Source organism: Halichoeres trimaculatus, unplaced genomic scaffold (genome assembly GCF_033239565.1).
Source record: "Halichoeres trimaculatus isolate MK-OKI-2021-1 unplaced genomic scaffold, fHalTri1.1 fHalTri1_scaffold_4, whole genome shotgun sequence".
Lineage (NCBI taxonomy): Eukaryota > Metazoa > Chordata > Actinopteri > Labriformes > Labridae > Halichoeres > Halichoeres trimaculatus.
This window is the reverse complement of record NW_027437182.1, coordinates 30468152-30488789: the sequence shown is the minus strand read 5'-3', so window position 1 is coordinate 30488789 and position 20638 is coordinate 30468152. Positions and strand designations below refer to the sequence as shown.

The following is a 20638-nucleotide window of genomic DNA, read 5'->3' as shown; positions in this document are numbered from 1 at the left end:
ACACACACACACACACACACACACACACACACACAGAGAGAGAGAGAGAGAGAGAGAGAGAGAGAGAGAGAGAGAGAGAGAGACAGGACCTATGATGTAGGAAAACCCAGTGACAGCACCATGAAACAAATCCTCCCACACTTTGCTGTTCCCCTGAAAAAAACAACTGAACAGTAGGAACCAGCAACCATTTACATCTTAAGTTTAAAGTATGTCTAAATGTGAATTTTTACCACTTTATGCTACTGAATAATGACACTCTTATAGGGAAATATTGGTCCAACAACTGTAGTAAATTAAATGCTTTCTTCTGAGAAAAAAAAATCACCCTCTGTACAGTGTGTGCCGATAGCATAATCAGCATTTCAGACCCAAGCAAGTTTTTATAAACCAAGCTGTGAATATACTTTTTAATGCCGTTAAAGTTGGGTTTTTTTTCGGCTGGATGTGGCCTTTGGTTTTTCTGCTGCCAGCCTCAAGTAGATCTCCAATGAATAACAACTTTTAGCATTTCTGCATAGGCTTCATTTTTCTAAACTGGATGTTGCCCCTTGGTTTTACTCTAGTCTAGTGTAAATTGCTCCTTATCAAAACATCTTTCGATAGTCATTCCAAAATTAAACTAAAGCTTATGGTGTTGACTTGAAATGTGCTTTCCTCTCATTTTTTTACTCTTGGTAGCAAAGATGTAATTAATTATCAAAGCCACCCTGACAGGCTGTGACAACCCACCCCATCAAGGGGATAGTTGTCACACACTATGGGGCTGTTTGTCACAATGTTATTTTAAAGGGAAAATACTTTTAAAAGGGTTACAAAGCAAAATTATTTTTGAAAGTTTAATTGTATTGACAATTTGACAAATAGATAACCTATTGCAACAGTATAAGTATTTTTAACACTTAAAATGATCATAGTTGATTTGTTATAAACCCAGTGTGTCACAGCCTAATATAAAAATACTGAGGAGCTCAATATTTATTATTATATGTTCAGTTATCTTACTCCAGAGAAAACTTTGTTGATGAGCTCTGATCCCAATTCTGTGAATTTCCATACCATAATTTGAAAAACAGCGCCCTCTGGTGGCGAGATATGGATATAACAACCAACACCGTTTCCCTATATTCTACCTTTAAAACCCTTAAGATTCCAACGACTACCACTGACATTAATGTAGAACATAGAAACACTAACCATGTAATATTTCCCCTTTCCGTACAGTTTAGTATTGACCTCAGGGGAAGTAATGATCCACTTTGCCAGCAGGGGGAGTGTGACAAAGACGGCGCTTGGTTTTGTCCTAGGAAATGTGTTGCAGGCAGGGGAAATATTTTTACACAAGTAAAAAAGAAAGAAACATCGAGTTAATATGTTTTAAGATTCAAACTCACAAATTTTATTTCATTTTTTACTTCGTTTAAAATCTGAAACAGCGGTCTCTGGATGACAGCAACTGTGGCCCTTTCGGCTTCAAACCGTAAAACAAAGGCGCACAGACAATATTCACAGAAACTAATTGTTTCATTTCCGTGTTACTTTAGAAAGCTACCTCTTAAATTATAACTTTGATTTTTTTCCCCTAACGTTTCAAAGTTAGAATGTCTCAATGATACCAGACGGAGAACAGCAGGTGGCAGTGTGCGCCCTCTGTGTTGGTGTGAGCACTTTAAACGTGGAGAAAGAAGAAGAAAACGTAAACAGCGCTGCTGGGTGACCCACTGGCTCACTTTCTGACAGATGTAAAGTTAGTTTACTGTGTGTTGAATTTACCTGAGTCCCAATGAGTCCTGTGGGGCGGTTTCTTGTTGCAGAATGACGTCACTGAGGAGGCTTCCGTCGTGGTTATCACTCCTAAATCGACCGCGCACTTGGAGACTTCACACAGCAGCAACCTGCAGACTCCTCCACACACCTCCACATGTTGACACCCACCAGCTACACAGGCTGAGAGGTGTGTCCCCTCTGCAGCACAGGTCGTTTTCTCTCACTGCGTGGAGCCTGAAGAGAGCTGAGGACTCCAGCAGTGGTCAGCACACGGGATTCACCCAGGAGGAGGAGGAGGAGGAGGATGCTGACGAAGATTTCCTCGATGACAGTGAGGTGGAGGAGCTGTTTCAGCAGCAGGCTCCTGCTGGGATCGGAGAGGGTCAGCACAGGGTGTTCATCGTTCACCCTGATGTGAAGTGGGGCAGCAGGAAGCAGCACCTGACCACAGGTAAGATGTCAACCACAGGTGTGGTTGTGTGGCTCATGCTGGAGGGCTTATCCCTCACACTTGTCTGCTTCTTCTGCAGCCGAGCTGATGATGGCTGAGGCGGAGGGGTTGGTTAACACCTTAGAAAACTGGAGAGTGGTTGATAAGATCATCATGTCCACCAAGACACCAGAGAAGAAGAGGGTATTTGGCAAAGGAAACTTCCAGACTCTGACAGGTATGAACCATTCTATGTCCACCTGAGAGTCAGTGTTTACCACAGTTACTTATATGTGTCTATTTTTATCCCTACAGAGAAAATCAGGCAAATAGCTGGAATCACTGCAGTGTTTGTAAATGTTGAGCGTCTGTCACCTTTGTCTGAGGTGAGCTGTCCTGAAGTGTTGTCCTAAAAAAAGTCTGATAAATTTCAAAAAGTAAGCCCCCAAATAAAACATGTTGGGAATCTTTAAGTATTACTTTAATTTTAATTTAATTTAATTTAATTTAATTTAATTCAATTTAATTTAACCAAAACAAGACTTTTTTTACTCTTAAGTCTTTTAGAATAAGTACAAGAGTTTTGGTGCATGAAGACAAAAAACATGCAAATCTGTTTGTTTTTATTTTTTGTCAAGTAAATTTTCTCAAATTCAGCAAATACATACTGGCTATTGTGTACAAATACAATGTCTTGTTAAAAAATATATATCCTTTGACCAGTAAAACTGGACCAGAAACAAGTTAATTTGTCAGCCACAAAAACAAGCTTTAAACCGTTTTGCTTTCTCTGCATCAAAAGATATCTCGAAATTAAAGCTTTAGTGAATCTTTGCATCTTCCAGCGAACAAAAGTATGTCTGATCTCTTTGCTTAACATGTTTTGTAAAACTTTGTGTTGTTGTGTTTTCTGGAAAAAAAAAACCCTCACAGTTTTGTTTGTTTTTTTCAATATTTCAGCTGTTAAAAAAACCCTATTTAGTTCCCCTGACAGACCTATTGTTCTGCCCATGTTCTGTATGTCAGTTAAAATCCATACTGTAGTTGTGTCATCGTGTGATGGGTTTACATTAAACAGTGAATTTTCTTCTGCTATTTCCTGTTTTTAAGAGGTCATATCAAATAAGAAGGAATTCCACATTTTTCTGTTAGTAAGAATTAAGTTTTGTTCTTGCTAGATTTGCCAAAATTGCTAATCAAGTCTGTGCGTCTTAGGTCTAAGCATGACATTAACTGAAACTGGAAAAATTCTCACTTACAACCATAAAATCCTTTAATACATTTGGCCACAGTAAGATCAATTCAAGGGGAAAACCAATACATAAAATGTCCCATAAGAAGTAATGTCCTATACAAATAAAGATGTTCTTAACCTTGACCTGAGACATACATAATACTTGGTTGGACCTTTCCAGAGTGACAGACTTTTTCCTCCCTACAGAGAGAGCTGGAGGAGGCCTGGGGGGTCAAAGTCTTTGACAGATACTCAGTCGTCCTCCACATCTTCCGCTGCAACGCCAGAACTAAAGAGGCAAAATTGCAGATCTCTCTGGCAGAGATCCCTCTGTTAAGGTAAAATTCATTGACTCATTGTTTTCCTCCTTAAACTTTAAATTTCCATCTTAAAATGCAAGAAGGCATCAACTGTAAAGGTAGTTTGAATGATTCAGATTTAAGCTTTTAAATACTTGAATAGAATAAAAAATAGTAAGATAGAGTCAAAAGCCTTTGTTGTCATTGTATGTTCACGTACAATAGTATGTGTGGGTAAAGTACAGTCTCATATTAAATTTTCTATTTTTAAACTTGCACAATGGTTGTGGCGATGTGTCTCACACTAAAGTAGGCTTTCTGTCATGTTTTTGGCATCATTTTTGTTGTTGTGTTGTTACAAAGGAAGCGATACATGACTGTAATCATTATACTGGTGGTTAACAAGTGCTGGGCAGATAATACAGTATCATTTAAATCCTCCAGCAGCACTTGTTTTGATTACAAAAACTAACATCTCAAAGTCTCTAAAGTTTTAGAAGACATGTAGAAGACAGGCCTTTTTAGAAAAAAAAGATTAAAGGGACTGTGAGGAGGATCTGTTATATGGCTTACATTAATGTTTCACTCTCTCGCTCTTGTGTTTTAAAATGTCTTTATGTGATCCTTGCACCTCGCAGGTCCCGACTGAAAAATGAGTTTTCAAATTTGGACCAGCAAGGCGGAGGATCGAGGTACATCGGAGGTTCAGGTAAAGGCTTCTCAACACCTGATTAAAAGTGATTTAGCTGCACCATCAGACAGCAGCTTCAGTATGGGGATCGTTTTTGTTCACAGGTGAGACTCTGTATGAAGTGCAACAGAGACTGCTGAAAGAACGGGAGATGAAGATCCGCTCAGCGCTGGACAAACTGCGGAGGAAGAGGCACCTGCTGCGCTCTCAGCGTAAACACAAAGAGTTCCCTGTTGTGTCTGTGTTGGGATACACTAACTGTGGTGAGAGGCTGGATAGAGCAGGCACGGCTGTGGTGTTTTGTTTCTGAGGGTTTCATGTTTTTTCTTTTTTACATTCTTTTGTCTTTGTAGGAAAAACAACTCTCATCAAAGCTTTAACCGGCGACAGTGGCCTCCAGCCTAGAAACCAGCTCTTCGCCACTCTGGATGTCACCGTCCACGCAGGCCAGCTGCCAAGCCGCATGACCATCCTCTATGTGGACACCATCGGATTCCTGTCTCAGCTGCCCCACCAGCTCATCGACTCCTTCTCTGCCACCCTGGAAGACATCAAACACTCAGTATGACCTCTGTGGCGATGCTTCATGTTTGTGATGAAGACTTGGAGTTTAAGTGTGACTTCTTCTCCACCCTCCAGGATCTGTTGATCCACGTCAGAGACATCAGTCATCCAGAGACGGTGAACCAGAAAGTGAACGTGCTTCAAGTCCTGAGGAACCTGCAGATCCCTGACAGGCTGATAAGCTCCATGATAGAAGTGCACAACAAAACTGACCTCATTGACAAGTAAGAGGTGTTTTAGCATGTAGTTAATTAACTAAACCACCCGTGTTTCCTACAGAATGACTGTGTGATCACAAGCAGGCTGTTGTCTATATTTTTATGCTGAAAATTGTGAGAATAAGTACTCCCGTTATTATCAGGACAGCTAACACCACAGTCATCCACAAGAGGGACGTCATATCAGTTAATCTGTAGAGCATCAAATCTTCAATAGACTGCCCTGACAGCAGATTTAACAGATACTCAGGGTAAAATTTAGCTCCAAACACCTTGAACTGATTTGTTGGGTTGATTTGTGCTGTGTGACGCATGAAAAAGTCAAATCAAATACTTTTCTAGAAAAGGTGCTAAAATAGCAGGATCAAAAAGCTTCCCTGCATGTTGCTTGGATTTAACGCTACTGTGAATACGACTTACTTAAGGTCAGGGTGATTTTGACTTCTAAGTTTTAATGACTTAAGTTTTAACAGCTTGTTTCTGAGTCCATGGGCACGTGTGCCACATAAGATCCTGGTATTCATCTTCACAATGGGAGAAATATAACCGTTACTGACAGGAAGTTAGAGTAAGGAAAGTGTTACACAGCTCATCAGGTCTAGAGGGTTGAGTAAAAGTTTGGATTATTGTCTAATCAAAATGTTACCCATTCATTTATGTATTTAAGTTAACTCAGAGCACTGAATTTAACCAAACTAAAGATGATAAACAAATAGTTTCCCAGTATTTGCTATTATTTTTCGTCCACCTCTGTGTTTTTTATTCTCTTCTTTACCATTAAGAGGAGACCAAATGACACAGTACTCTATTTTCTGTTTTCCCTCTAAGCTATCATCCAACAGAAGCCGATGCTCTGCCCATATCAGCTTTGGAGAATCGAGGTCTGGACAAGCTGATGAAAACTGTGGAAGAACAGATTGTAAACACTACAGGAAAACAAATGTTAGATCTAAAAGTGGACCTCAGCTCTCCTCAGTTAAGGTGAGAGCTGCTTAAACTCTTTGTGGTGTAATGTTTTGAGTAGGAGAGCATGCATAATGAGCCTGTGTGTGTGTGTGTGTGTGTGTGTGTGTGTGTGTTTCCTTCCACAGCTGGCTGTACAAAGAAGCTGTCGTCCAGGATGTGCAGGTGGATGCAGACGAAGGCTCGGCTGTTGTCAAAGTCATCATCAGCCATGCTGCTTATGGACGTTACCTGAAACTGTTCACAAAGAGATAGAGACATGCTGCAAACTGTACCACAGACGTCTCTAAGACGAATATTTTTTTTTGTTACAGGATGATGCTCCTGAGTAAACATGTACCAACTGCACTTTAAAGGTGATTCACAAGATACAAAATGTTTTATTTGTATAAAAGAATGATACTGATTCTTAAGTCAGACTTTTTAAGAATGTGAGGCTGATAAAAAAAAGACTTCAACTCACAGGCTTAATATATAAACATGGATGGTGGGCCTCCATCTCTTACCACTGTGAATAAATCAATCTGGAATACAACCACAGTGTGCACTGGTGACATTTTGGAGCTAAGCTGCAGAAATAATCCAGATGGTGGTGCTGCCAGAAGAAACTGAAACCCAAACACATTTCACTCACCGATGAAAGTATCCCTGAGGTCAGAATAATCCACATCAGGACAGATTCTGTTTTTCTGATCTGAAGTGGACATTCATGATTAGTCCCCTCTGCTTTGATAATCTGTTTTACGCAGTGCCTGTAGGAGCCTCATTTGTCAACAAAGCTGTCAATCACATCCCTTTTTATCAGCATCAAATAACTGATTTAAACTAAGATAATGATAAAAATGAACTCTTGGACTTAAATCAGCTGGATAAGGGCAGAAAAAATCTTTTTAAATTTTCTTATCTACATGAGAAAATAAATATGGCGAAGAGAGAGGTGGATAACGTGCAGGAAGAGGACAAGGACAGGACTCAAACTTTAAGGCCACTGAGCTAATCGTCCTCCCAGGGATGCTGAGCGGTAAACAGACCAGAACAAAATGTTCCAACCAAAACAACAAACTGCAGCGTTCTCAGGGGTAGAACATTTTCAAGTCACCATGTCATCAAAAAAAGTAACAACGTCCCAGCACATGCCCTGTTTATCAGCTATTGTACTCTTAATGAAATCAAAACTTTAACTTTGAACTTTTTAAAAGGCATAAAAATGTCTGGCAGCATAAAATCATGAATCATGTCTATGTAGATTGTTTGACTTAAGTTGACATAAAAATAAGGATGAGGTAGGCCAATGTAGCAGATACTCTGGGTTCTGTTTCCAGCCAAATAATGTTTTCTTTCTCATCAAACAGCTTTCCTCTGCAGAAGTTTTTGGTTCAGTTTGATGACCAGAGGGCAGAGGGGAAGTGGACCCACAAAGTCTCCTGCAATGATGTTGAGGCTTTCAGGGTCTGACCCAGGTGTCTGCTCCTCCAGCCATGTCCTTAAACAGTCCCAATTACTGAAAGTCAGTGTCCTCAGAGACTGTTTTGGGTTCATTGTGATGAATGATCTGTCAGCTGTCAGGTTCAGACCGCAGACGAAGAAGCCCTCTAAAACAGAAAAGTAAACCAGGTTAAATAAAGTACAGAACAAGGAGCTTGATAAAGATCGGGCCAAAGTGTGAATGAAACTGACCTGGACGACCCATCTCTTTGTTCCAGTCCTGGTAGTCTATCACTCCCTGTGCTGTGCGCTTGTTGGCCCACCAGTATGGGAACGCAGGCCACAGCTCTTGATGTCTGGCTGCAATCTCGAATTCATAGGACAGAATGACCTGGTGCCCAGAGGCCCACAGACTCCTCAGGGTGGGCACAGACTCCTGTGGAGGGAGGGCAGGTCACCGTGTGAGGTACTGTGTTGATTTATAGGCTGTATTTCATGCACAGGTGGAAAACTCACCTTCCTGGGGCAGAGCTTTGGGCCAAATAACTTCTTCAGGGAGTGAATGAAAGAACAATGAAGGCTGTCATCCATTCCTTCAAAGTGACTGCAGGCTAGGATGACGATCTCCTTTGGGTGGGAGTCCAGCCAGGTGGCCACTATTGACAGAGTTTCCTGTACAGAGTGACACTTATTATCAACCCACTGTAACATCCAAAACTGAAGCTTGTCTCAAAATGTTACACTCACCAGAACTGTTAGGTGTGTGTAAATGACGTGTGTGAAGTAAAGGTCTTTGGATGGGTCACAGGGTTTGTGTGCGATGCGGAGATCGAAGAACCGAATTCCCTTTGAAAGCTGCTCCTCGATGCTCTTGTCCTGAAAGGATTTATCAAATATTTACAATATTTTTACCAAAACAACCTTGTAAAACTTAAAGTGCGATATAGTTTGTGCTACACTCTTCCTGCAGTTAATCTGAATCAGGCTAATCCAGATTCTTTCTGTTCAGTTCAGATCCCACTCAAAGGTTTGAAACTACACCCACTTGGCTTCATTCAGACGAAAACAGGAACTGGGTCACCTGACGTATCTGATTTCTCAATGCATTCTTCTTTTGAATAAACTGGCTTTGAGATTTGATCGTATCTGTTTGCTAAATAACCAGGCAATTGGATCGTAATAGTGTATTTCAAATGCTGATTTTAACTGAAAATAATTGAATTATTGATATTTCTGAAGTATATTTGAGTTATTACTGCCATATCATATGCCGTGTCATACTGTGTATTTGAATCATACATACTTGTGTTGTTGCCCACTTAAAGATGGACGGTCTGGTGAAGCAGTAAAAGAATTGATCCAGGAGTCTGAAAAAGTCAGACTCAGATGGTACCAGAGGAGAGTTAATGTCCAAACAGTAACTCATAGCATCATGGCTTCCTAAGAAAAAAGAGTAAAAAGACACATTTAATATCTATACTGATTATATTTGTGAAACTGGGAACTTTTTTTGTTACTTCTATAGCCTGTACCTTATCTTTAAACCGAAATGGTCAACATCAACTGTCTGCACTTATGCACTTCATAATAAATAAATCACATTGTCGCAATCATTTCATGTGAAGAGGTAGAAAATCCTCCAACTTAATTGGCAAAAGTGTAATAAAGGCTTTGACATATGGTAAATTTCTTTTTTCAGAGTATTTAAATGTCAAACCAAAACATCAAAATCTTCACTTCCTATAATGAATTATTTAAAAGAGTTGAGTTTTTACATGGGAAAGAATTAAAACCAGCACCTGTTTGACACAGGCTACTTGACTGAAATATGACGGAACAAAATATCGGTTCGTTACCTGAAATTATTAATACACCTGGGCTTATTAATTACATTTTTTTTTCAGTTTCATAACCAGACAGAAATGGATAATAAAGGGAAACAAAGAAAATAAACCAGGACATATATCTATTTTATTTGAACAACCCACTCATCTTATTTTAGCTGAATCCGATCATATTAATTGAACACAAACAGAATAAATATAATATGTTGTCGTTTGACTTCACTTCTTTAACGTATATTTTGTGAATGGAAAAGCTGAGTGTACCTGGTATGGCAAGGTTTGTCAGAGGAATGTCCCACAGCTCCTCTGGCAGAGCTGACATCCAGTCCCTGCAGTTTGGATCCATGTCGCCTGATCCGTCACAAAAACTGAACGGTCAGCGTAAAAACCCCGTTTTTAAAGCCATCATATGATCGATTCTGACCCTTCCTTTGTCACGTTCGTTTAAATGTCCGACCACAAACTTCAGCACGGAGGAGCAGACACGGGAAGAGGCGGAGGGGGATGAAAGCCTGAATTTCCTGATTCTTTTGAGGTGACTGAAAGCAGCACAGCGCGGTGAGGCTGGTGACACACGGAAAGACCGCCGCTCATAGAGTAATATTTCATTTTTATATTTTATTAAATAATATACGACATTCTGAGAATACTTCTAACAAATACGTGACAATAAGACACCTCATTTAGAGTTCAGGCTAGCATACACTGAATTAGCCAATCACATCTGTGCTGTTGCCATGACGTATAGAAGTGGGCGTGGCTACCATAGAACCAGGAAGTTCAGCTGGAGTTTGTAGTTCTTTTCCCAGTAAAGGCCTTGAGAGGACCTTGTAAGTAATCTTGAAATTTTCCCAGATTTATATATTTGCCTTTTTATAATCCATGATGTAAAACGAGATAATTAACACCAGAATCGCTTGTTTGAAATGGTAGAAGAATGCTGGAAAGAGGCAAAAGCAAATAAAGATTATTTTCTTGCCTAGTGCGTAGATTATATTTGTCTAGTATGAACACAATATAACCTCTTGTGAGTTGCACTGCTCAACACTTGAGCCTTGGTCCAGAGGTCCAGAATTTTCCTTTTCAATTTTTTTTTTTTCAAATGTGTTAAAAATCAAAATTTGTTTATTATTGTGCCTGTTTAATAAAAAAAAAATAACTGAAAAATTAAAGCAATATCTTGATTATGTCATACAATCCTGGTGGCATACTTTCTTTACATTAAATTGTTGATACAGAGATATGGCCTTTTTTGGGGGGGGTTTATATGCGTATATGTCTACGATTATGTATGTTTGTAAATACGCATACCTTTATTTTTCATAATGTTTTGATTTTCCAATGCGAAAATGCACGCATTCATTGTAATGAATGGTAAATTTCTGGTAACTTTGTGCCAAAAATTCAATTAAAAAAAGACTGTTGAAAAAAAAAAATGTTGATACAGTAATATTAAGCTGCCATTTGTAGAAACTGACCAGACATAGTGAATTTCCTCCAAGAACTTTTATTAAAGCCACTTCCTTTTTGTCAAACAGTAAAAGGGAAAATGCTTCTTAGCCTTCATGATAAACATATGAATAATTGATTTGTTCTTGCTTTTCATCATGTTGGCATCCGAAGTAAAAAAAAAATGTAATGGACTGACTGACCCTGCGGCACCAGAGTGACAGACTGATGATGTTATACAAACTATTGTGAGCGACAGCATTGAAAAAAAAACAAAAGCTTTCTAACCCCCACAGTGGCTCTTTATGGACTCCAGCTATAACACCACACACACACACACACACACACACACACACACACACACACACACACACACACACACACACACACACACACACACACACACACACACACACACACACACACACACTGTTGATTCTGTGTTTAGTGTCTCCATCCCCATCTTCCTACCTGTGGCTACCAGCACTCATCTACCAACTACAACCCCACCAAGCAGAGCAAACACAACATTTGTCTTCATTTTATCATTATTACTTATTATAACTGTTTCAACTGGAGTCCTACGCCTGACAAGACAAACAGCCAATCATTGTAAAGGATTTTAAGGATTTTGAGTTGGCACTTGGGGTAAGGAGTAATTAGATGTCTTCCCTCCAGGAAAAATATCCTTAGTAAGAAGCGGTAAGAAAGGCTTGGCTGGGGTCATTTTAAATCTTTGACGAGCAGAGACTGATGATCCAACTTGTGTCATTGAGGAAACATCTTGACTATAATTTGTATAACAAAATGATCTGAGAACAGAGTAACTTGCTTAAAAACGTTTATGTTTATTGGATCAGCGCATCTTCACAGGCACAGCGGTGCAGCATTATCTGAAATCAAGGCCTAAACTTTCGGCTAAGGTGACTTTTAAGTAAAACAGTCAAGGTTGGGTTCATGCAAAAAAAGCTTTCATGCAAAAGTCATCTTCGACATTCTCTTTTGATCATTTAAGTATTATAGGTGATACAGATTAGCTATTTACTGCCCACTTGTCATGATTATAAAAGTTTGTGGCCTGCATTACATTTCATGTGCTCTGGGAGTAAATGGTTTGTGCTTACTCAGCTAAATGCCTACATTAAGGTGTGACACATGGGATCATTATTGCTTTGGTCAACGTAACATAAAACTAGTCACCTTACTGACTCAGGAGAAACTGATACAGTGCATTGCATAAGTAGTAAACTGAGTGTAAAGAAACAAGTGCAGGTCAAAATTCCAAGAAAGTATGTTTTCAAGTAGCTTCAAGACTGAAATATAGAAGAACAGACTCTAACAAGTGCATTTATATGATGATAAATAATTCAAGTAATAGTTTTCTGTATTAAAAAACAAGCCTGTTTGTTTTTCATGCTGTGGTTCACATTTTTCTGAAGAATAATGCAAAAATGGTGAAAAGTCAAGAAGACCATTTCAGTAGTTTCTCATTCAGTGCAACAACAGTTGGTACAAAGTGGCTCTCTGTGATAAAGTCCCCAGCAATGATGTTAAGAGAGCCGACCCTGGAGCCAGGAGTCTGCTCTTTGACCCAGCTGAGCAACGTCGGGTAGGTAGACATCACCAGGTCCTTCAGGGACTCTGTGGGGTGAGTGCAGATGTATTTCAGGTCCTCTGTCAGATTTATTCCTGTGACAAAGAAGCCGCCTGAAACACACACACGCACACATCAAATATGACTGATTAAAGCTGGATATAACTTCAAACACAAACTTTAAATCAAACTGTAGAACATGAATTTGGTGGACTGAGGTGTCCAGAGTTTTGTTTGCGGCTGCCTCTCAGTCAATTGGTTTTGCAGTTAGATCCCACCTCTAGTGTGCCAAAGCACCCTTAGGAAAGTGTCACTGGTTTCATAGTCATCAGTGTGTGAATGTGATTAGCTCTCTGCAGTTCCCTATTTTAGCATCTTCAGTCATCTGTGTATGAATGGGTTGATGTGACCAGAGATGTAAAAGTGCTTTCAGTGGTCAGAGAGAATAGGAGAACTCTGTCAAAGTATTGTTTCATTTACCATTTGTGTTATCAAATGGTAAGTAATCTGGAATGTGATGACAATGTGTTTATCTCCATAAACAGATACCTGCATCTTTATCAGAAATTTTGACTTGAGTAACAAATCTGCTTGACATTGTTTCACAAAAGTCAATCAGCGTCCAGATTTCCATACTACTTGGGCTGTATCAGAAATGACCAGTCCAACATTCATTCAACAAAGAAACAAATATTTCAGAAATATTTTTCTCCAACAAAGCTTGGCTGTTTACTTTTTAAAAATCTGCAGAATGATGCTTTGATTCAAGCAAACTAAATACCTGTCGACTGCATTTAAATCACATTAAATCATTTTCATTTCTGGGTCCGTATTGCTGTAGCAAACCAGAGATAAGCCTCTGTGAATCTTATTATTTACAGTGAAGCTGAGACTCACCAGAAAAACAGAAACTAGCACTCCCATGATAAGCCACTAGCTCTGAGGGACTTTAGGTTTGAAGGTTTTTATTCTAATTGCTGAGTAATTTTCAGTTTGACTCAAGAGTTGTTTTGTTTAACATGATTTTGTACAGAGAATGTTACCTCTTTTGTAAAAAATACAGTAAATAATACATTTAGTTTGGGTTGTGTTGGTTTCTTTGTTCTTTTGAATAAATATCTGAATTCTGAGTCTTAAAGTCCTGCTGGTCTTAACTCTTATAAATAACTGCTTTTGTAACTCAGTAGACATTAATTAACTGCTTATTAATGCTTAAGTAATATGTTTATTAATGTTAGGTAACACAGGATAATGCTTAATGAATTTACAATAAATACTTAATGATGCCTTAGCTTAAATCAATTAAGTTATCCTTATTGTAAAGCGTCAACAAAAATTCTTTAAAAAGTGTATACATACAATTATTTTTAATCAACAAAATGATCCGTCAATAACCTTTTTTTTTTTTTTTTGCCAGTTTGTTTGTATCTTAAGTCAGTAGCTGCATCATCCCTTTCGTAAACAATGGAGCACAGAGATAAGAAACTTGTTCATCTCTAACCACAGGCTACACCAGAAACACTGGAAAATACTTACCTTACTATTTCACAGCCGCTGGTTTCTGAGTTAAGTGCTGATACTTTATTTATTAAGAGTAAATGATTTGTAAAACAATAGCAGTGTCTCACCTGGTCTGCCGTGCTGTTTTCTGTGTTCAAACTCCTCAATCAGAGCCTCGGCTCTGCATTTATTCGCCCACCAATAAGGAATATGTGGCCACAGGTCGCTGTGAGAGCTAGCCATGTTGTGTTCATAGGACACAATCACAGTGCAGCCCGAAGCCCACAGGTTTCGAAGGGTCAACACTTCCTGAAATCAAAAGAAAAACAGACTCAGTTTCACATAATACAGCCAATACTCTAGTTCATTTAAACCTTTCCTTGTAAAGTCTGCTGTCAGAAAACTTCTACAGTGGGGGATTATTTTCAGAGTGGCTTCACACCTAAGAGGCTAAAAGAATACTATTTTCTACGGTTTCCATCATGTCGGCAATGAGCCTGTTCAATGATTTAAATCTTTTAAAATGAGCCACAATAAATCCCAAAAGCTGAGTACTTTGAGACATAGCAACATTGCTCAGCAGGAGTAAATCTTGCATTTGTTCAGCTACTATTTTTAGCTTCAAATTAGTCCACATTTGGTGCTCTGGTGGATATATGGGGCAGCAGGACAGTGTGTGAGGGACTCAGTCAAAACAAACAGTGTGTGTTCATAGTAGTGATGGAAATATCAGCCAAGTGTAACAGTGAGCCTCAGTGATGTGTGCCAACAGATTTTGGGCAAGAGTTAAACTCTACAGCACAGAGAGAAAGAAGATACTAATTATTCTTTAAAACAAATCTACTTGTAGGATCACTTCATTGATGATTTTTGGCTGTAATTGTAAACAAGTAATGCCAGTCTTCTTCTTTAGTGACAGCTGAATGAAAGAGGGGACGTACGGTTTTGGGACAGAGCTTGGAGGTGAATATTTTGCGTATGGTTGTGAGCAGCAGCATGTGGAGCTCCTGGTTCAGGCCGAGGAAGTGGCTGAAAGAGAGGATGACGACTTCTCTGGGATGAGCATCCAGCCACTCTCTGATCTCCATTAAAACAGTCTGCCAGAAAGAAAACAGGGTACTTGTTGCACATTTTACAACATTACGAAGAAAAAGTTACATTCTTGCCTTTTATGATCAGATATTTGTACCATCAGCCCTGTTCTTTTAAAACTTCATGTCAATTTACACCCTTGTTCTAAGAGGTAAGGAATTTTTGTAAAGGGTTTGATTTTCTTGTAGGACTTGAATTTTGGCACTCACACTATTTGCGTAGAGTAATGGAAGTGTGCAACAACCTGCACAATCTGTTCAATTTTCTTCTCTTGCACCTGTTCACTCAGCAGGAGCAAAGGTGAGATGAAGGGCGCTCTGATTTCTCATATAGACAGCCTGAAGAGTTCAAGCAGCATGTCAAATAGTATTTGGATTAAATAGAAAACACTATGACACAATCTATTGTCCCTGTGGTAAAATTTAATCATAAAGGGAACAAAACATCTTACTGATGTCTGAAGTGAAAACAATGGGATGAGTGTTGGTTTCTGATGCCCTTTACAGTCATTCTGTTGGCCACTTTTGTGGATGCAAATGGCCTGTTTGGGATCTTGTAAATGTAACTGCTCTCTTAGAGTCTTTCCTCTACCTCCACAGTGAGTGTGGTGTAAACACCGTGGTAGAAATACAGATCAGTGGAGCTGTCATTCGGCCTGTGAGCGATCCTCAGGTCACAGTATCTGATCCCACAGTCCAGCTGCTGCTTTATAGTGAACTCCTGCAACACACAGTACGCACACTCACTCATTATATGATGGCTTAAACCTCTCTGTTTACACTGGATTTTGGTGTTTTGTTACCTGTGTTATTGCCCACTTGTATACAAAAGGGCGAATTAGAGGCTTCATGTATTTGTCCAGCTTTTGAAGCATGTCTGGCTGTGTGAGGTCGACAGGAGATCTGTCATTCATATCCAGACAGTAGGTTATGGCATTGTGGCTGCCTGGTAGAGGGAAATGATACACACACATCATTACAAAGATATATGATTGCTTATATGCTACATGAATGCAGAGAGACTGTGCTGTCTGAAATTGGAAACATATGCAGCCTATGTTTTTGAGTTGACTGTAACTGGTGGATGCATTGTTTGCCTGAAACTGGTTCTGCTGTGTTGTCTCTTGACTGTATTTTGACTTGCTGCCTGGAATATCTATGCATCCTCTTGTAACTCTCGATACAATGTCTATATCACAAAAAAATTAGTCACTGTTATTATTTGTCCCTGTTCTGTTATGTTATGTCTTCTGAAATCAGTTGCACTGAATCACTTTTGTGTGTTTTCTTTTGCATGGCCTTTATTCGCTGCATTGTTTGCAGTTAAATATATTGTCTGCAGCTGGTTACATTGCCTGTATTTGGCTGTCTACAGCTGGTTGTGTGTACTGTGAATGGGCTGTGTTCTGTTGCCTGTAATTGTTTGGATTGTCTATATTTGGATGCACAGTCTGTGCAGTTCTGAGACACTTTTTCTTTCTTGTTGTATGTAAATTCAGCTGTGCACATGCTGTGTATTGTCTTCTAAAGAGAAATGAATCCAAGTTAAATTGTTAATGTTTTTCCTGAATTAATTTGTGCCTTTGCCTGTTTGTATATCTTTTTTAGTTTGCCTAAAACAGCGTCTAGACTGATCTTATAATTTGTCCAAAGGGAAACCACTCAGACAGCCCACTAAGCCCATTAAGATATGGTATCTAACCACATATTGACATAATGTGCAGTAACAAGGCACACAGCCTACCTGGGATGGCCAGGTGGTACAGCGGGATGTCCCACAGAGCACAGGGCAGGCGAGACATCCAGCTCTCCATGGGCAGCTCTCTCAGACTCAGCTCCCTCCCTCCGGATACAACCACAGAGGAGGACATGCTGAGCTCCAGCGCCTGCAGCCCGCCAGTGAACACACATTTTCATGTTAGAGAGCAGCCGCTGCGTTACACTGACAACAGTAAATTCATACATCATGAGCAGAGAACTTGTGCATGTTGTCATCCTGTTTATTTCACTCTTACTTGATCAAACTGCTGCCGCCAACCACCAAACCAACTGTGCGGAGGGTAAATAATCCACTGAATGAAACTAAGGGCGCGCACCACGAGGACTCGTCCATGCCCATGCAGTAGAGGATGTCATGGCTGAACATGAAACATGTATGTTGAGATCTGGAGATAAAGCGTGTCCGCGTCCCTCCCCTGCAGCTCAGCCGGGTTACCTTTTACACCTGCAGAGCCCAGGATGACGAACACGTAGAGCGCGAAGCATCTTATCTCCAATCATTGATTATCCATTTGAAGCCAGCACGCACGCATGATGCGCTGTCTGCTCCAGGTGAGTCCCTCCGTTCACCGGGTGCCCGTCGGTCCCGGAGGTGCAGCCGTCGCACAGTGCGTGGGGGAGGAGGAGGTGGGAGCGAGCGAGGCAGAGAGGGCGGCACCAGCTGACGGATCAGCAGATACAGAGAGGCTCCTCTCTTAAAGAGACAACTCTAATTTAGGAGAGATTCAGTAAACCAAAACATACCTGCGCAAATTCAAGTGACGTCACCGCAGGGCGTGGCAACATGCACAATTTTGCAAAGATTATGGCTGTTTTCCAAACCGTCTACTACATATTTCATGTGAATGTAGTAAGTAGTAAGCACTGCATACTGCATCCTGCTTTTGCATGAAGTATGTAGTATGACTGTTCTGTGGGGTCTTTTTTGTAGTATGCTACTCTGGTTTTCAGTTTTGGAAAATGGAGCTGGATTTTATTTTTTATAAATTTTATTAAAAATTACGACACAAACTTTGGGTAGGCCTTGGCATTTTAGTTATTTTTTAAACCTTATCATAGCAGAATCACCATATTTGATTTACATCGTTTGCTGAAAATAAATCTGGAAGGGATTTTTATTTTTAAAGCTGATGGAAAAACACAGTTTGGTTAAAAAATAATAATTAATTTAGAAAAATAGTGGTTAATAGAGGCTTTGATGAATTTGTAGAAGTAAACACCTCTTTTACTAGAAGTAACAAGATTTACAGGTGTTTCTTTCTCATCACTTCACTTCTATCTCACAGACGTAACGTTAGTGTTGTTGTATTGTAGTTATAATGCGGACCCATTCCAGTAGATGACGGTAATTCACCAAAACCTACCAACCGCATAGACAAACAGCGTTGGAGCCATGCATTAAGGGAAACAGTAATCCAGGTAGACTGGTCCGTTGCATAGTGAGAAATTTTCCTTGATCAGTCGGACATCTGGGGATTTTTGGTATGCAACAGATTTTGCAAGTTTTCGCATACTACCTGCTACATACTAAAAATTGGTTAACCTGCTGGTGTTGTGGACGGTTTTGATAACAGCAAATGTGAACCACTGATATGTACGGCTATGGAAGCCAGTTGCTGCCACACTAGGAAAAAAAATGTATTACTATCATCATATCATTCCAATATGTTTTTCAAGGTGTAACATGTTTTTCACGTTATTATGAAATAATGTGATACTTTTTTTAAAATAAAAATATGAAATATATCTGAAACTGAGAAATAAGATATGTTTTGGATGGCGGGGGACCTCCATGATAGAGCCCAGTGATTTTTAAAATCCGTCTCAGTGTAGCTATGGTCTTCAGCTGAAAAACTTAAAATGTCATTCCCCAAAATACCTGGTTAAAGCTATCCTAGAGATTAATGTGGTTTTGTTCTGCGCTGATGAATGACAAACATGCTGAATTAATCAAGCATTTACAAAGCTGGTTTAATTAAAAACAACAACAAAAAAAACCTTTTGCACGTAAAGCTAACATTTTTGTGTGCATGGTTTTCCATGCTCAGCTTAATTTTTTGAGCTGCTTTGTTTTAACTATGTATTGAGTTATTGCACTTCCTGTGTAATAACCATAAACTGGTTACAACAAGCGTGCAAAAATTTGTACAATTTTAAGAGTATGTATACTGCATACAGTGCTACAAGTGCAGACACTAGAATAATTGGGGGAACTTTGGTCAGTTGTCCCACACATAAGGGTTTATATTGTCCATTTTCACTCTAATGTTTGGTTGCTTTGACTGCCTGCTGAGGTTTTAAGGGAAAAAAAGGGGACTAAGGCCTACAGGGTGAAGTTTTATAAGGTATGGTGGGTGTGGTCCAGGCAAGATCGACTGGGAGCTGTTTTGGATGCAGGGGACGACAGACTTGGGATTCAACAAAAAATTATACCATAAAAACCCAGAAATAGAAATATTTTTTTATTATGTATATATTATTTATTATTATTTATTTATTTATCAATAGGTTTTTAAATTACCTGGGAATTTCGTGGACCACAGTGAGCAACATCAGACATACACACCGTAGCTATACCAGTATCACACCTGTCCAAAACCTGAGATCATAGCAAGTTACATGACTTATTGAAAGTGTGTGTAGTATGTGTGTAGTCGACACTCCACTGAACATCCTCCTCATCCTTCATGTGTTGGGAATGCAACTACTCATTCTTTGTCTGGTAGAGAAGTGCCCTTCCATCCCAGTCAGCTTGCATCTATGAACAGAAAGGCAGATTTGTGCCATCTCACCTAAAACATCTCCCAGAGCAGTGAGAGTAACCTTAAACTTTGAATCACTCGCTTTTTGTAGAGAGTTACTTACAGCATTAATTTGCCACTGGATCTCTGTTACAGCTGGAGTCTCTATAACAATTTTTTTAAGCATTATGTTCCTAAGCTTGGTGACAGCCATCACATCACTCAGAAGCCTGAATAACAGTGTATTCTCATTGAGAAACTTTGCTAGGTCCTTCATTTTGCTCCTCTTCACAGTGGACCGAGAAAAAGTGGAATATACTGTTTTAAGCAGAGTTTCCACATCTCACATCAAAGGCACATCTTTCAAGGCATCATCAATGTCCAAGTCTTCTCAATGGGCCACAAATTTACGTGTGGTATTTGCTGCTTTATTAAAACTGCAACTCCATTGTGCTTTTCTTGCACCATTAAGGCGGCATGGGAGGTCAGCATCACCATTCCCTGCAAGTCCAGTCCATGCTTACAGTAAAAAGTAGTGGTTGTCTGCATGCTGTTAGCTGGATGACCCTGCTGAATACAGTTTATAGTGGAAGTCATTTTGTGCACAGTTATGTTAGTGCTCTCACCTACTATCAGTGTATGCCAGGGTGCATTTTTAACATTACTTATTGTCTTATTCTACATGATCTAACTGATCGAGTTAACAAATTCAAAGGCATAATTTTATATTTGTTTTAGCCAGCTTTCTGGTACACTCACATACTTTGCCATGTGATTGTGGAATTGTTGAGCCGCAGTTGATATTGTTGATGAGAACTTTAACTTGCTTTAGGTTGGATTTCTTTTCTTGTGTGACAGTTCATTTCTCTTCTCTCAATCTTTTGTGCTCTTCTGCTACAATGTACCAATCCCTCCTATCTTTTGTCTTCGTACAATTCCAACTGCATGCAAATGACTTGTCTGCTGAATGTGAAGCCTCTGAAAACTTGCTTGCTACTTTGGCTTAGCAGCATGTTTTGCAGAGCAGCCTCACTTGCAAAAGGAAAAAA

At 39.5% G+C, this 20638-nt stretch overlaps 3 protein-coding genes across 3 annotated transcripts; 1 reads left to right on the top strand and 2 right to left on the bottom strand.

Annotated features, from left to right (window-relative positions):
• Window positions 1-1661: 1661 nt before the first annotated feature.
• On the top strand, window positions 1662-6483 carry gtpbp6 (GTP binding protein 6 (putative)). The gene is made up of 10 exons (XM_074668866.1): window positions 1662-2218; window positions 2298-2435; window positions 2513-2583; window positions 3639-3769; window positions 4369-4439; window positions 4526-4684; window positions 4775-4983; window positions 5061-5209; window positions 6032-6184; window positions 6295-6483. The coding sequence occupies exons 1-10, from the start codon at window positions 1816-1818 to the stop codon at window positions 6419-6421; spliced, it is 1611 nt and encodes a 536-aa protein (XP_074524967.1). The 5' UTR covers window positions 1662-1815; the 3' UTR covers window positions 6422-6483.
• A 1027-nt stretch (window positions 6484-7510) lies between these two features.
• Window positions 7511-10124, bottom strand: plcxd1.2 (phospholipase C, X domain containing 1, tandem duplicate 2). The gene is made up of 6 exons (XM_074668867.1): window positions 9700-10124; window positions 8895-9031; window positions 8339-8467; window positions 8108-8263; window positions 7844-8027; window positions 7511-7758 (listed from the first exon to the last, which is right to left on the bottom strand). Exons 1-6 carry the CDS (start codon window positions 9779-9781, stop codon window positions 7511-7513), a joined length of 936 nt encoding a protein of 311 aa, XP_074524968.1. The 5' UTR covers window positions 9782-10124.
• Window positions 10125-11703: 1579 nt separating this feature from the next.
• On the bottom strand, window positions 11704-17514 carry plcxd1.1 (phosphatidylinositol-specific phospholipase C, X domain containing 1, tandem duplicate 1). The gene is made up of 7 exons (XM_074667345.1): window positions 17085-17514; window positions 16814-16955; window positions 15873-16015; window positions 15662-15790; window positions 14920-15075; window positions 14107-14287; window positions 11704-12591 (listed from the first exon to the last, which is right to left on the bottom strand). Exons 2-7 carry the CDS (start codon window positions 16938-16940, stop codon window positions 12347-12349), a joined length of 981 nt encoding a protein of 326 aa, XP_074523446.1. The 5' UTR covers window positions 16941-16955; window positions 17085-17514; the 3' UTR covers window positions 11704-12346.
• Window positions 17515-20638: the final 3124 nt, after the last annotated feature.